Source organism: Schistocerca cancellata, chromosome 6 (genome assembly GCF_023864275.1).
Source record: "Schistocerca cancellata isolate TAMUIC-IGC-003103 chromosome 6, iqSchCanc2.1, whole genome shotgun sequence".
Lineage (NCBI taxonomy): Eukaryota > Metazoa > Arthropoda > Insecta > Orthoptera > Acrididae > Schistocerca > Schistocerca cancellata.
Window position 1 is genome coordinate 690387358 of NC_064631.1, and position 14439 is coordinate 690401796.

Here is a 14439-nt window from a genome sequence, read left to right on the forward strand (position 1 = left end):
CTTCCGTTACTACCTCTTGTTTACTTTCGTGCTGTGTAATTATTTTCTTCTAAGGGTCAACAGTGCACCCGCATTTTTATTTAGTTCCTCGGGATGCTAGGTGTGGAATGCAATTTTAAATACGTATTTCGTACCCATATTATTCCCTTGAGGTTGAATTTTGAAAAATCTTTTGTTAGTCAATGCTTACGTTATGTAACTAATGTTTGACAGATTTTCAAGTTTCTATGACAAATAGCTTAGAATGGGTATTTATACGCGAACAGAATTTAGAACCCCTGTTTATGGCATTGAGTGGCTGTATTTAGAAAAATCTTTTCTCAGCGGGCGTCTAAGTCACATAAGGAACATTCTCACCAAATTTCAGGTTTCTGGAACCATTGGTTTACGCTGGATTTCGGTTCGACAAGGAAATATGAGCAGCGGGGCTGAATGTCAAAATTTCCAAATTTCATCTTTCTTGGAGCATTGGCTTAAGGTTGCGCGTTGTTATGTCAGACAGTTTTTTTCTTTTATCAAGTGCCTGAGAAAAAAAGTGAAGTACACCGATGGAGGGGAGGAAACGAAATGAAACTTCACGGGTTGGGAGCGTGTGTGATGTTATTGCAGTAATTAAAAAACTGATTCAGATTTACAAACATACTGGAAGTATGATCCCACTTATCAGTATGACGTTGCACACCCTATGGCGTGGTGCGTGTACCAATTCGGGTGGGATAAGCCGCTGCATCTTCTCCCAAAGCAAGCTGGCCCACAAGTGTGCATACTTGATATCCTGCGTAGTGACACTGGGCCGGAGTAGATGCCCCAGCTGACACGCACATGTTCTATTGGGACCGATCTGGAGATCTTGCTGGCCAACTCCAACACCACGCAGGCATTTCATAGAGGCACGAGCCATGTGTGTACAAGCGTCTTCCTGTTCGACATTGGCACCACAGTGGTGTCACAGGAGAGGTGACACGCAATTTGGGTGCAAAGATCCTGAGAAATCAGTACCCAGAACAACCACCTCTGGCCGTAATAACGGCCTTGATACGCCTGGGCATTGAGTCAAACAGAGCTTGGATGACGTGTACAGGTGCTGCTGCCCATGCAGCTTCAACACGATACCACAGTTCATCGAGAGTAGTTACTGGCGCATTGTGACGAGCCAGTTGCTCGGCCACCATTGACCAGACGTTTTCAATTGGTGAGAGATCTGGGGAATGTGCTGGCCAGGGCAGCGGTCGAACATTTTCTGTATCCAGAAAGGCCCGTACAGGACCTGCAACATTGGGCTTTTCTGGAGACTAGAAATCTACTCTGTAGGAATCAGCATGGGTTTCGAAAAAGACGGTTATGTGAAACCCAACTCGCGCTATTCGTCCACGAGACTCAGAGGGCCATAGACACGGGTTCACAGGTAGATGCCGTGTTTCTTGACTTCCGCAAGGCGTTCAATACAGTTCCCCACAGTCGTTTAATGAACAAAGTAAGAGCATATGGACTATCAGACCAATTGTGTGATTGGATTGAAGAGTTCCTAGATAACAGGACGCAGCATGTTATTCTCAATGGAGAGAAGTCTTCCGAAGTAAGAGTGATTTCAGGTGTGCCGCAAGGGAGTGTCATAGGACCGTTGCTATTCACAATATACATAAATGACCTGGTGGATGACATCAGAAGTTCACTGAGGCTTTTTGCAGATGATGCTGTGGTGTATCGAAAGGTTGTAACAATGGAAAATTGTACTGAAATGCAGGAGGATCTGCAGCGAATTGACGCATGGTGCAGGGAATGGCAATTGAGTCTCAATGTAGACAAGTGTAATGTGCTGCGAATACACAGAAAGATAGATCCTTTATCATTTAGCTACAAAATAGCAGGTCAGCAACTGGAAGCAGTTAATACCATTAATTATCTGGGAGTAAGCATTAGGAATGATTTAAAATGGAATGATCTTATAATGTTGATTATCGGTAAAGCAGATGCCAGACTGAGATTCATTGGAAGAATCCTAAGGAAATGCAATCCGAAAACAAAGGAAGTAGGTTACAGTACGCTTGTGCGCCCACTGCTTGAATACTGCTCAGCAGTGTGGGATCCGTACCAGATAGGGTTGATAGAAGAGATAGAGAAGATCCAACGGAGAGCAGCGCGCTTCGTTAGAGGATCATTTAGTAATCGCGAAAGGGTTACGGAGATGATAGATAAACTCCAGTGGAAGACTCTGCAGGAGAGACGCTCAGTAGCTCGGTACGGGCTTTTGTCAAAGTTTCGAGAACATACCTTCACCGAAGAGTCAAGCAGTATATTGCTCCCTCCTACGTATATCTCGCGAAGAGACCATGAGGATAAAATCAGAGAGATTAGAGCCCACACAGAGGCATACCGACAATTCTTCTTTCCACGAACAATACGAGACTGGAATAGAAGGGAGAACCGATAGTGGTACTGAAGGTACCCTCCGCCACACACCGTCAGGTGGCTTGCGGAGTATGGATGTAGATGTAGATGTAGAAACATGCGGTCGTGCATTATCCTGCTGAAATGTAGGGTTTCGCAGGGATCGAATGAAGGGTAGAGCCACGGGTCGTAACACATCTGAAATGTAACGTCCACTGTTCAAAGTGCCGCCACTACAGCGCACAACTCATGTAGCATATACTGGTACATCAGACCGTTGTAACATCCACAGGCGGCTGTTTTCTACAAATAATAACTTTCATTCCGCGTGTAATGAACTAAGAAATCAATGGAGCAGCCTTCAGCTGCTACATTAATATTTTGCATCGACATGTAAGAATATCGCCTTAGCTATTTATAAAATATATTCCTACCTGTCTATCGCTCTCTGGCTTTCTGGTAGTTCTAGTAGACAGGTGCACCTGTGTATTTTCTAGAGCTAGGCGAAAGCTAATATTGTAAAAACGCTTTCAAATAAACAAGTTGATTGTAGAACAGTTTTTATTTATTAATTTCGAATACGACGGATGAATTTCTCTAGTCCATAAGTTTTAGAACCAGCTGAGAGCAGAGCTCGATCAGATACACTCCTGGAAATTGAAATAAGAACACCGTGAATTCATTGTCCCAGGAAGGGGAAACTTTATTGACACATTCCTGGGGTCAGATACATCACATGATCACACTGACAGAACCGCAGGCACATAGACACAGGCAACAGAGCATGCACAATGTCGGCACTAGTACAGTGTATATCCACCTTTCGCAGCAATGCAGGCTGCTATTCTCCCATGGAGACGATCGTAGAGATGCTGGATGTAGTCCTGTGGAACGGCTTGCCATGCCATTTCCACCTGGCGCCTCAGTTGGACCAGCGTTCGTGCTGGACGTGCAGACCGCGTGAGACGACGCTTCATCCAGTCCCAAACATGCTCAATGGGGGACAGATCCGGAGATCTTGCTGGCCAGGGTAGTTGACTTACACCTTCTAGAGCACGTTGGGTGGCACGGGATACATGCGGACGTGCATTGTCCTGTTGGAACAGCAAGTTACCTTGCCGGTCTAGGAATGGTAGAACGATGGGTTCGATGACGGTTTGGATGTACCGTGCACTATTCAGTGTCCCCTCGACGATCACCAGTGGTGTACGGCCAGTGTAGGAGATCGCTCCCGACACCATGATGCCGGGTGTTGGCCCTGTGTGCCTCGGTCGTATGCAGTCCTGATTGTGGCGCTCACCTGCACGGCGCCAAACACGCATACGACCATCATTGGCACCAAGGCAGAAGCGACTCTCATCGCAGATGACGACACGTCTCCATTCGTCCCTCCATTCACGCCTGTCGCGACACCACTGGAGGCGGGCTGCACGATGTTGGGGCGTGAGCGGAAGACGGCCTAACGGTGTGCGGGACCGTAGCCCAGCTTCATGGAGACGGTTGCGAATGGTCCTCGCCGATACCCCAGGAGCAACAGTGTCCCTAATTTGCTGGGAAGTGGCGGTGCGGTCCCCTACGGCACTGCGTAGGATCCTATGGTCTTGGCGTGCATCCGTGCGTCACTGCGGTCCGGTCCCAGGTCGACGCGCACGTGCACCTTCCGCCGACCACTGGCGACAACATCGATGTACTGTGGAGACCTCACGCCCCACGTGTTGAGCAATTCGGCGGTACATCCACCCGGCCTCCCGCATGCCCACTATACGCCCTCGCTCAAAGTCCGTCAACTGCACATACGGTTCACGTCCACGCTGTCGCGGCATGCTACCAGTGTTAAAGACTGCGATGGGGCTCCGTATGCCACGGAAAACTGGCTGACACTGACGGCGGCGGTGCACAAATGCTGCGCAGCTAGCGCCATTCGACGGCCAACACCGCGGTTCCTGGTGTGTCCGCTGTGCCGTGCGTGTGATCATTGCTTGTACAGCCCTCTCGCAGTGTCCGGAGCAAGTATGGTGGGTCTGACACACCGGTGTCAATGTGTTCTTTTTTCTATTTCCAGGAGTGTATTTTCTGCAAAAAGAAAGCGACGACTGGGAGAAAAGTGGTAAAAGTTACATTTCCATGAGTGTCTGACTGCCCTCCTGCAGATTAGGAATCCAGCGTTCCCAGCAACGAAGATTTTGACGTCGTCTGCTTCTGGTTAGTCATTGCTTCTCAGATCCACAAAAGATGTGAAAATTACCGGCTGGCGTACCACCTCTCACATGTGCTCTCACATTTGTATAAGTTTGAGGACAATAATTGAGCATCACAGAGGATATCTGTTGAGACACAACGCATGTTCTTTTGATATTTCAGGTAAAGCATGGCGAAAGCCTCTCGCTGAAGCAAGACGCAAAAAATGGGCCAGTGTTAATGAAGTACCAGAACTGTTAGTGGCACTAGGCTAAAGGGTGGACAAGAACTACGCTCCTGGAAATGTAAGAAAGAACACATTGACACCGGTGTGTCAGACCCACCATACTTGCTCCGGACACTGCGGGAGGGCTGTACAAGCAATGATCACACGCACGGCACAGCGGACACACCAGGAACCGCGGTGTTGGCCGTCGAATGGCGCTAGCTGCGCAGCATTTGTGCACTGCCGCCGTCAGTGTCAGCCAGTTTGCCGTGGCATACGGAGCTCCATCGCAGTCTTTAACACTGGTAGCATGCCGCGACAGCGTGGACGTGAACCGTATGTGCAGTTGACGGACTTTGAGCGAGGGCGTATAGTGGGCATGCGGGAGGCCGGGTGGACGTACCGCCGAATTGCTCAACACGTGGGGCGTGAGGTCTCCACAGTACATCGATGTTGTCGCCAGTGGTCGGCGGAAGGTGCACGTGCCCGTCGACCTGGGACCGGACCGCAGCGACGCACGGATGCACGCCAAGACCGTAGGGTCCTACGCAGTGCCGTAGGGGACCGCACCGCCACTTCCCAGCAAATTAGGGACACTGTTGCTCCTGGGGTATCGGCGAGGACCATTCGCAACCGTCTCCATGAAGCTGGGCTACGGTCCCGCACACCGTTAGGCCGTCTTCCGCTCACGCCCCAACATCGTGCAGCCCGCCTCCAGTGGTGTCGCGACAGGCGTGAATGGAGGGACGAATGGAGACGTGTCGTCATCAGCGATGAGAGTCGCTTCTGCCTTGGTGCCAATGATGGTCGTATGCGTGTTTGGCGCCGTGCAGGTGAGCGCCACAATCAGGACTGCATACGACCGAGGCACACAGGGCCAACACCCGGCATCATGGTGTCGGGAGCGATCTCCTACACTGGCCGTACACCACTGGTGATCGTCGAGGGGACACTGAATAGTGCACGGTACATCCAAACCGTCATCGAACCCATCGTTCTATCATTCCTAGACCGGCAAGGGAACTTGCTGTTCCAACAGGACAATGCACGTCCGCATGTATCCCGTGCCACCCAACGTGCTCTTCAAGGTGTAAGTCAACTACCCTGGCCAGCAAGATCTCCGGATCTGTCCCCCACTGAGCATGTTTGGGACTGGATGAAGCGTCGTCTCACGCGGTCTGCACGTCCAGCACGAACGCTGGTCCAACTGAGGCGCCAGGTGGAAATGGCATGGCAAGCCGTTCCACAGGACTACATCCAGCATCTCTACGATCGTCTCCATGGGAGAATAGCAGCCTGCATTGCTGCGAAAGGTGGATATACACTGTACTAGTGCCGACATTGTGCATGCTCTGTTGCCTGTGTCTATGTGCCTGTGGTTCTGTCAGTGTGATCATGTGATGTATCTGACCCCAGGAATGTGTCAATAAAGTTTCCCCTTCCTGGGACAATGAATTCACGGTGTTCTTATTTCAATTTCCAGGAGTGTATTAGTGGGTTGAGATGTCTAGTTGTCATGTGTCGCTTACGGCTGACACCGTGTCAGAGATAACAAGGACTTGCACGGCGTAGAGCATGACGTAACTGGGAGGCTGAGTGTCATTCTGTGGTGTTCAGCGATGAGTTTCGCTTCTGTCTGCGACGGTGATATCGACACCAACGAGTCCACAGACGATCGTGTGACGAGTCAGAGGAAGTAGCGACTTCTTGGGACCCAAACCTTTCTCGAACCGTGCTGTGGGAACTACTGGATTTGACAACAGGGTCGATTTGGTAATCACTGAAGAGAGGCAACGTGAGACAACAATCGTAAGCTCTGTTGTGATATCCTTCATGATCAAGGAACCAAATGGCATTTTCCAGCAGGATAAAGGAATATCCAACACTGTAGTTCGCACCAAAAACGCCTTGATGAAGGTGCAGATACTTGATTGACTTGCCCAGTCCTCTGATTTGTCACGCACAGAGCATGCGTGGGATATCGTCGGTAAAGCAGATGCCAGACTGAGATTCATTGGAAGAATCCTAAGGTGATGCAGTCCGAAAACAAAGGAAGTAGGTTACAGTACACTTGTTCGCCCACTGCTTGAATACTGCTCGCCGGTGTGGGATCCGTTAGAAGAGATAGAGAAGATCCAACGGAGAGCAGCGCGCTTCGTTAGAGGATCATTTAGTAATCGCGAAAGGGTTACGGAGATGATCGATAAACTCCAGTGGAAGGACTCTGCAGGAGAGACGCTCAGTAGCTCGGTACGGGCTTTTGTTGAAGTTTCGAGAACATACCTTCACCGTGGAATCAAGTAGTATACACTCCTGGAAATTGAAATAAGAACACCGTGAATTCATTGTCCCAGGAAGGGGAAACTTTATTGACACATTACTGGGGTCAGATACATCACATGATCACACTGACAGAACCACAGGCACATAGACACAGGCAACAGAGCATGCACAATGTCGGCACTAGTACAGTGTATATCCACCTTTCGCAGCAATGCAGGCTGCTATTCTCCCATGGAGACGATCGTAGAGATGCTGGATGTAGTCCTGTGGAACGGCTTGCCATGCCATTTCCACCTGGCGCCTCAGTTGGACCAGCGTTCTGCTGGACGTGCAGACCGCGTGAGACGACGCTTCGTCCAGTCCCAAACATGCTCAATGGGGGACAGATCCGGAGATCTTGCTGGCCAGGGTAGTTGACTTACACCTTCTAGAGCACGTTGGGTGGCACGGGATACATGCGGACGTGCATTGTCCTGTTGGAACAGCAAGTTCCCTTGCTGGTCTAGGAATGGTAGAACGATGGGTTCGATGACGGTTTGGATGTACCGTGCACTATTCAGTGTCCCCTCGACGATCACCAGTGGTGTACGGCCAGTGTAGGAGATCGCTCCCCACACCATGATGTCGGGTGTTGGCCCTGTGTGAGTCGGTCGTATGCAGTCCTGATTGTGGCGCTCACCTGCACGGCGCCAAACACGCATACGACCATCATTGGCACCAAGGCAGAAGCGACTCTCATCGCTGAAGACGACACGTCTCCATTCGTCCCTCCATTCACGCCTGTCGCGACACCACTGGAGGCGGGCTGCACGATGTTGGGGCGTGAGCGGAAGACGGCCTAACGGTGTGCGGGACCGTAGCCCAGCTTCATGGAGACGGTTGCGAATGGTCCTCGCCGATACCCCAGGAGCAACAGTGTCCCTAATTTGCTGGGAAGTGGCGGTGCGGTCCCCTACGGCACTGTGTAGGATCCTATGGTCTTGGCGTGCATCCGTGCGTCGCTGCGGTCCGGTCCCAGGTCGACGGGCACGTGCACCTTCCGCCGACCACTGGCGACAACATCGATGTACTGTGGAGACCTCACGCCCCACGTGTTGAGCAATTCGGCGGTACGTCCACCCGGCCTCCCGCATGCCCACTATACGCCCTCGCTCAAAGTCCGTCAACTGCACATACGGTTCACGTCCACGCTGTCGCGGCATGCTACCAGTGTTTAAGACTGCGATGGAGCTCCGTTTGCCACGGCAAACTGGCTGACACTGACGGCGGCGGTGCACAAATGCTGCGCAGCTAGCGCCATTCGACGGCCAACACCGCGGTTCCTGGTGTGTCCGCTGTGCCGTGCGTATGATCATTGCTTGTACAGCCCTCTCGCAGTGTCCGGAGCAAGTATGGTGGGTCTGACACACCGGTGTCAATGTGTTCTTTTTTCCATTTCCAGGAGTGTATATTGCTCCCTCCTACGTATATCTCGCGAAGAGACCATGAGGATAAAATCAGAGAGATTAGAGCCCACGCAGAGGCATACCGACAATCTTTCTTTCCATGAATCATACGAGACTGGAATAGAAGGGAGAACCGACAGAGGTAGTCAAGATACCCTCCGCCACACACCGTCAGGTGGCTTGCGGAGTATAGGTGTAGATTTGGATGTAGAATAAATAGACGTAAATCTTCATACCAGCTTCCAGCCAGCAATCTTCATGAACTGACACACCATTTGTCTCAGGCATGCCAAAAAATTCCTAATATTGATGATGGACATCAATTACGAACGGAATGATAGTTCAATGATTCAGTATCTGTAACGCTTCCCACTTCCGCCAGTGTATGACTTCGGTAGAATGTGTTTTAACTGAAAGCAACCCCTCGTGTCGAGGCTTGCCGTCATAGACGAATCACTAACGCACAAGGCTCGAGGAATCTGCTGCAGATGCAATCTTCTCTGAAGCTAACAACCAAATTCACGTTTCTTACGCGCCATTGTCTGTCAGGCCAGATACTAATGGATCCCTGCCCATTTAGAATCCATATCAGGTAACAGCTCCTCTGTGCAGTAGCACCTTCAGGTTACTACACTACTGGCCATTAAAACTGCTACGCCAAGAAGAAATGCAGATGATAAACGGGTATCCATTGGACAAATATATTATACTAGACCTGACATGTGATTACATTTTCACGCAATTTGGGTGCATACATCCTGAGAAATCAGTACCCAGAACAGCCACCTCTGGCCGTAACAACGGCCTTGATACGCCTGGGCATTGAGTCAGAGCTTGGATGGCGTGTACAGGTACAGCTGCCCATGCAGCTTCAACACGATACCACAGTTCATCAAGAGTACTGACTGACGTATTGTGACGAGCCAGTTGCTCGGCCACCATTGACCAGGCGTTTTTACTTGCTAAAAGATCTGGAGAATGTGCTGGCCAGGGCAGGAGTCGAACATTTTCTGTATCCAGAAAGGCCCGTACAGGACCTGCAACATACGGTCGTGCATTATTCTGCTGAAATGTAGGGTTTCGCAGGGATCGAATGTAGGGTAGAGCCACGTGTAGTAACACATCTGAAATGTAACGTCCATTGTTCAAAGTGCCGTCAATGCGAACAAGAGGTGACCGAGACGTGTGACGAATGGCAACCCTTACCATCACGCCGGGTGATACGCCAGTATGGCGATGACGAATACACGCTTCCAATGTGCGTTCACAGCGATGTCGCCAAACACGGGCGTGACCGTCATGATACTGTAAACAGAACCTGGATTCATCCGAAAAATGACGTTTTGCCCTTCGTGCACCCAGGTTCGTCGTTGAGTACACCATCGCAGGCGCTCCTGTCTGTGATGCAGCGTCAAGGATAACCGCAGCCATGGTCTCTGAGCTGATAGTCCATGGTGCTGCAAACGTCGTCGAACTGTTCGTTCAGATGATTGTTGTCTTGCAAACGTCCCCATCTGTTGACTCAGGGATCGAGACGTGGCTGCACGATCCGTTACAGTCATGCGGATAAGTCCCTGAGCTTCAAGCGCTAATAGAAAGCACAGAAGCTGAAATCGTTATAGGTACAGAAAGCTGGCTAAAGCCTGAAATAAGTTCTGCAGAAATTTTTACGAAGTCTCAGACGGTGTTCAGGAAAGATAGATTAGGCAGAATTGGTGGTGGAGTGTATGTCTCTGTCAGTACTGGTTTATCTTGTAGTGAAGTCGAAGTAGATACTCCGTGCGAATTGGTATGGGTGGAGGTTATACTTAACAGCCGAACTAAGTTAATAATTGGCTCCTTCTACCGACCCCCAGACTCCGATGATTTAGGTGCTGAACAGTTCAGAGAAAATTTGAGTCTCGTAATAAATAAATACCCCACTCATACGGTTATAGTTGGTGGGGACTTCAACCTTCCCTCGATATGTTGGCAAAAGTACTTGTTCAAAACCGGTGGCAGGCAGAAAACATCTTCCGAGATTGTCCTAAATGCTTTCTCCGAAAATTATTTCGAGCAGTTAGTCCACGAACCCACGCGAATTGTAAATGGTTGCGAAAACACGCTTGACCTCTTAGCCACAAACAATCCAGAGCTGATAGAGAGCATCATGACTGATACAGGGATTAGTGATCACAAGGTCGTTGTAGCTTTGCTCAATACCGTTTCTTCCAAATCCACCAGAAACAAACGCAAAATAATTTTATTTAAAAAAGCGGATAAAGTGTCACTAGAAGCCTTCCTAAGAGACAATCTCCATTCCTTCCGAACTGACTATGCAAATGTAGACGAGATGTGGCTCAAATTCAAAGATATAGTAGCAACAGCAATTGAGAGATTCATACCTCACAAATTGGTAAGAGATGGAACTGATCCCCCGTGGTACACAAAACGGGTCCGAACGCTGTTGCAGAGGAAACGGAAAAAGCATGCGAAGTTCAGAAGAACGCGAAATCCCGAAGATTGGCTAAAATTTACAGACGCGCGAAATTTGGCACGGACTTCAATGCGAGGTGCCTTTAATAGGTTCCACAACGAAACATTGTCCCGAAATTTGGTAGAAAATCCGAAGAAATTCTGGTCGTATGTAAAGTACACAAGCGGCAAGACGCAGTCAATACCTTCGCTGCGCAGTGCCGATGGTACTGTTACCGACGACTGTGCCGCTAAAGCGATGTTATTAAACGCAGTTTTCCGAAATTCCTTCACCAGGGAAGACGAATGGAATATTCCAGAATTTGAAACGCGAACAGCTGCTAGCATGAGTTTCTTAGAAGTAGATACCTTAGGGGTTGCGAAGCAACTCAAATCACTTGATAGGGGCAAGTCTTCAGGTCCAGATTGTATACCGATTAGGTTCCTTCCAGATTACGCTGATACAATAGCTCCCTACTTAGCAATCATATACAACCGCTCGCTCACCGATAGATCTGTACGTACAGATTGGAAAATTGCGCAGGTCGCACCAGTGTTTAAGAAGGGTAGTAGGAGTAATCCATCGAACTACAGACCTATATCATTGACGTCGGTTTGCAGTATGGTTTTGGAACATATACTGTATTCAAACATTATGAATCACCTCAAAGGGAACGATCTATTGATACATAATCAGCATGGTTTCAGAAAACATCGCTCTTGTGCAACGCAGCTAGCTCTTTATTCGCACGAAGTAATGGCCGCTATCTACAGGGGATCTCAAGTTAATTCCGTATTTCTAGATTTCCGGAAAGCTTTTGACACCGTTCCTCACAAGCGACTTCTAATCAAGCTGCGGGCCTATGGGGTATCGTCTCAGTTGTGCGACTGGATTCGTGATTTCCTGTCAAGAAGGTCGCAGTTCGTAGTAATAGACGGCAAATCATCGAGTAAAACTGAAGTGATATCAGGTGTTTCCCAGGGAAGCGTCCTGGGACCTCTGCTGTTCCTGATCTATATAAATGACCTGGGTGACAATCTGAGCAGTTCTCTTAGGTTGTTCGCAGATCATGCTGTAATTTACCGCCTAGTAAGGTCATCCGAAGACCAGTATCAGTTGCAAAGCGATTTAGAAAATATTGTTGTATGGTGTGGCAGGTGGCAGTTGACGCTAAATAACGAAAAGTGTGAGGTGATCCACATGAGTTCCAAAAGAAATTCGTTGGAATTCGATTACTCGATAAATAGTACAATTCTCAAGGCTATCAATTCAACTAAGTACCTGGGTGTTAAAATTACGAACAACTTCAGTTGGAAAGACCACATAGATAATATTGTGGGGAAGGCGAGCCAAAGGTTGCGTTTCATTGGCAGGACACTTAGAAGATGCAACAAGTCCACTAAAGAGACAGCTTACACTACACTCGTTCGTCCTCTGTTAGAATATTGCTGCGCGGTGTGGGATCCTTACCAGGTGGGATTGATGGGCAAAAAAGGGCAGCTCGTTTTGTATTATCACGTAGTAGGGGAGAGAGTGTGGCAGATATGATACGCGAGTAGGGATGGAAGTCATTACAGCAAAGACGTTTTTCGTCGCGGCGAGATCTATTTACGAAATTTCAGTCACCAATTTTCTCTTCCGAAAGCGAAAATATTTTGTTGAGCCCAACCTACATAGGTAGGAATGATCATCAAAATAAAATAAGAGAAATCAGAGCTCGAACAGAAAGGTTTAGGTGTTCGTTTTTCCCGCGCGCTGTTCGGGAGTGGAATGGTAGAGAGATAGTATGATTGTGGTTCGATGAACCCTCTGCCAAGCACTTAAATGTGAATTGCAGAGTAGTCATGTAGATGTAGACGTAGATGTAGATCTCCACTGCTAGTGATACGTGGCCGTTGGGATACAGCACGGCGTTCCATATTACCCTCCTGAACCCACCGATTCCATATTGTGCTAACAGTCATTGGATCTCGACCAACGCGAGCAGCAATGTCGCGATACGATAAACCGCAATCGTGATAGGCTACAATTCGACCTTTATCAAAGTCGGAAACGTGATGGTACGCATTTCTCCTCCTTACACGAGGCATCACAACAACGTTTGACCAGGCAACGCCGGACAACTGCTGTTTGTGTATGTGAAATCGGTTGGAAACCCTCCTCGTGTCAGCACGTTGTAGGTGTCGCCACCGGCGCCGACCTTGTGTGAATGCTCTGAAAAGCTAATCATTTGCATATCACAGCATCTTCTTCCTGTCGGTTAAATTTCGCGTCTGTAGCACGTCATCTTTGTTATGTAGCAATTTTAATGGCCAGTAGTGTAGATGATAGTTTGGAATCTGACTACAGCTGTTTCGACCGGAGGCAGGAGTTTGGTTGGGCGAGGTCGGGTTACGTACCGGCAGCGCGGCGCCCAGCGCGAGGCCCTGCAGGTTCTTCTTGGCGACCCACTGGAGCCTCCGGTTGTCGTACTGGAGGCCGGCGGCGGGCGCCCACCGCCCCACGGGCCAGCGCGCCAGCGGCCAGCCGGGGTGGAGGCGGATCAGCCCCCACAGCACGGCGTCGCCCCCGCGCACGCGCCACGTGGCCCACGTGACGTCACTGTCCACCCGCACCTGCAGCCTCTCGTCCGGCTCCTGAGTGCTCCACACCAGCCAGCGCGTCGACGTGTTCATCATCTCGGCCCTGGCGCACTGCAGCGTAAGAAGTCCACGTATGTGAATCGGAGACTGAAATGCAGTCGCAGGTGAAGATAGGAAACATAAAATAAAGAGAGACTTTGGTCACGACTAAGCTAAAGGGAGGAAATTAATACACACAGTTCTATGCGTGGCAAGAGTTAGCTGTTGCAAATAAACTTTCTTAGAACCACTTGAATAGGCAGTACGGTGTAAGATTCCAGCGATCAAAGCAAAGGTCAGATGCATTATACAGGGTGGTCAGAAGCTGTCTGAAAGTCTTGTAGGGGTGTTGCAAGAGAAGTTGTGTCGATAAATAATCTTTACGAAAAAAATTCGATGCGTTGCGCCGTTGCCGATTTAATTGCCATTAAAGTGAACCAGTCGCGTGAAAATTCAAACAGCCTGCTAGACACAATGTTGCCAAACGCGATCTTTGTTTTGGTTTCCTCAAACTGAAAGAAGTGGCTTTTGCTCACCTAGATTAAATTTGTCGGTTCCAAAAAAGGCACATCTTAATTGGTAGTCTGCGTGTGAGCGAGTGATAGCTCACAGACCCACAGATGTCTGTGTACTGCCGAATTTAGGCGCATGCACGTGCTTGAATGTGAGCAGGCAACTGGCAATTGGCTAACGGCAGTGCTAATTAAATCGAAAACGTCGCAACCTAAGGAATTTTTTTTCTTAAAAATTATTTCTCAGCACAACATATCCTGCAACACCCTTACAAGCTTTGAGACTTTTCCTGACCACCCTGTGGTTTAGTAAAATAAAGATTCAGGAATG

The 14439-nt window shown here is 49.1% G+C and overlaps 1 protein-coding gene across 1 annotated transcript in view; it reads right to left on the reverse strand.

Annotated features, from left to right (window-relative positions):
* LOC126088479 (glutamate receptor ionotropic, delta-1-like) overlaps positions 1-13653 on the reverse strand; it is an 87245-nt gene extending 73592 nt beyond the window's left edge. The window contains exon 1 of the mRNA XM_049906620.1: positions 13375-13653. Coding sequence (XP_049762577.1) covers positions 13375-13653 — 279 coding nt within the window. The remainder of the gene's footprint in view (positions 1-13374) is intronic.
* Positions 13654-14439: the final 786 nt, after the last annotated feature.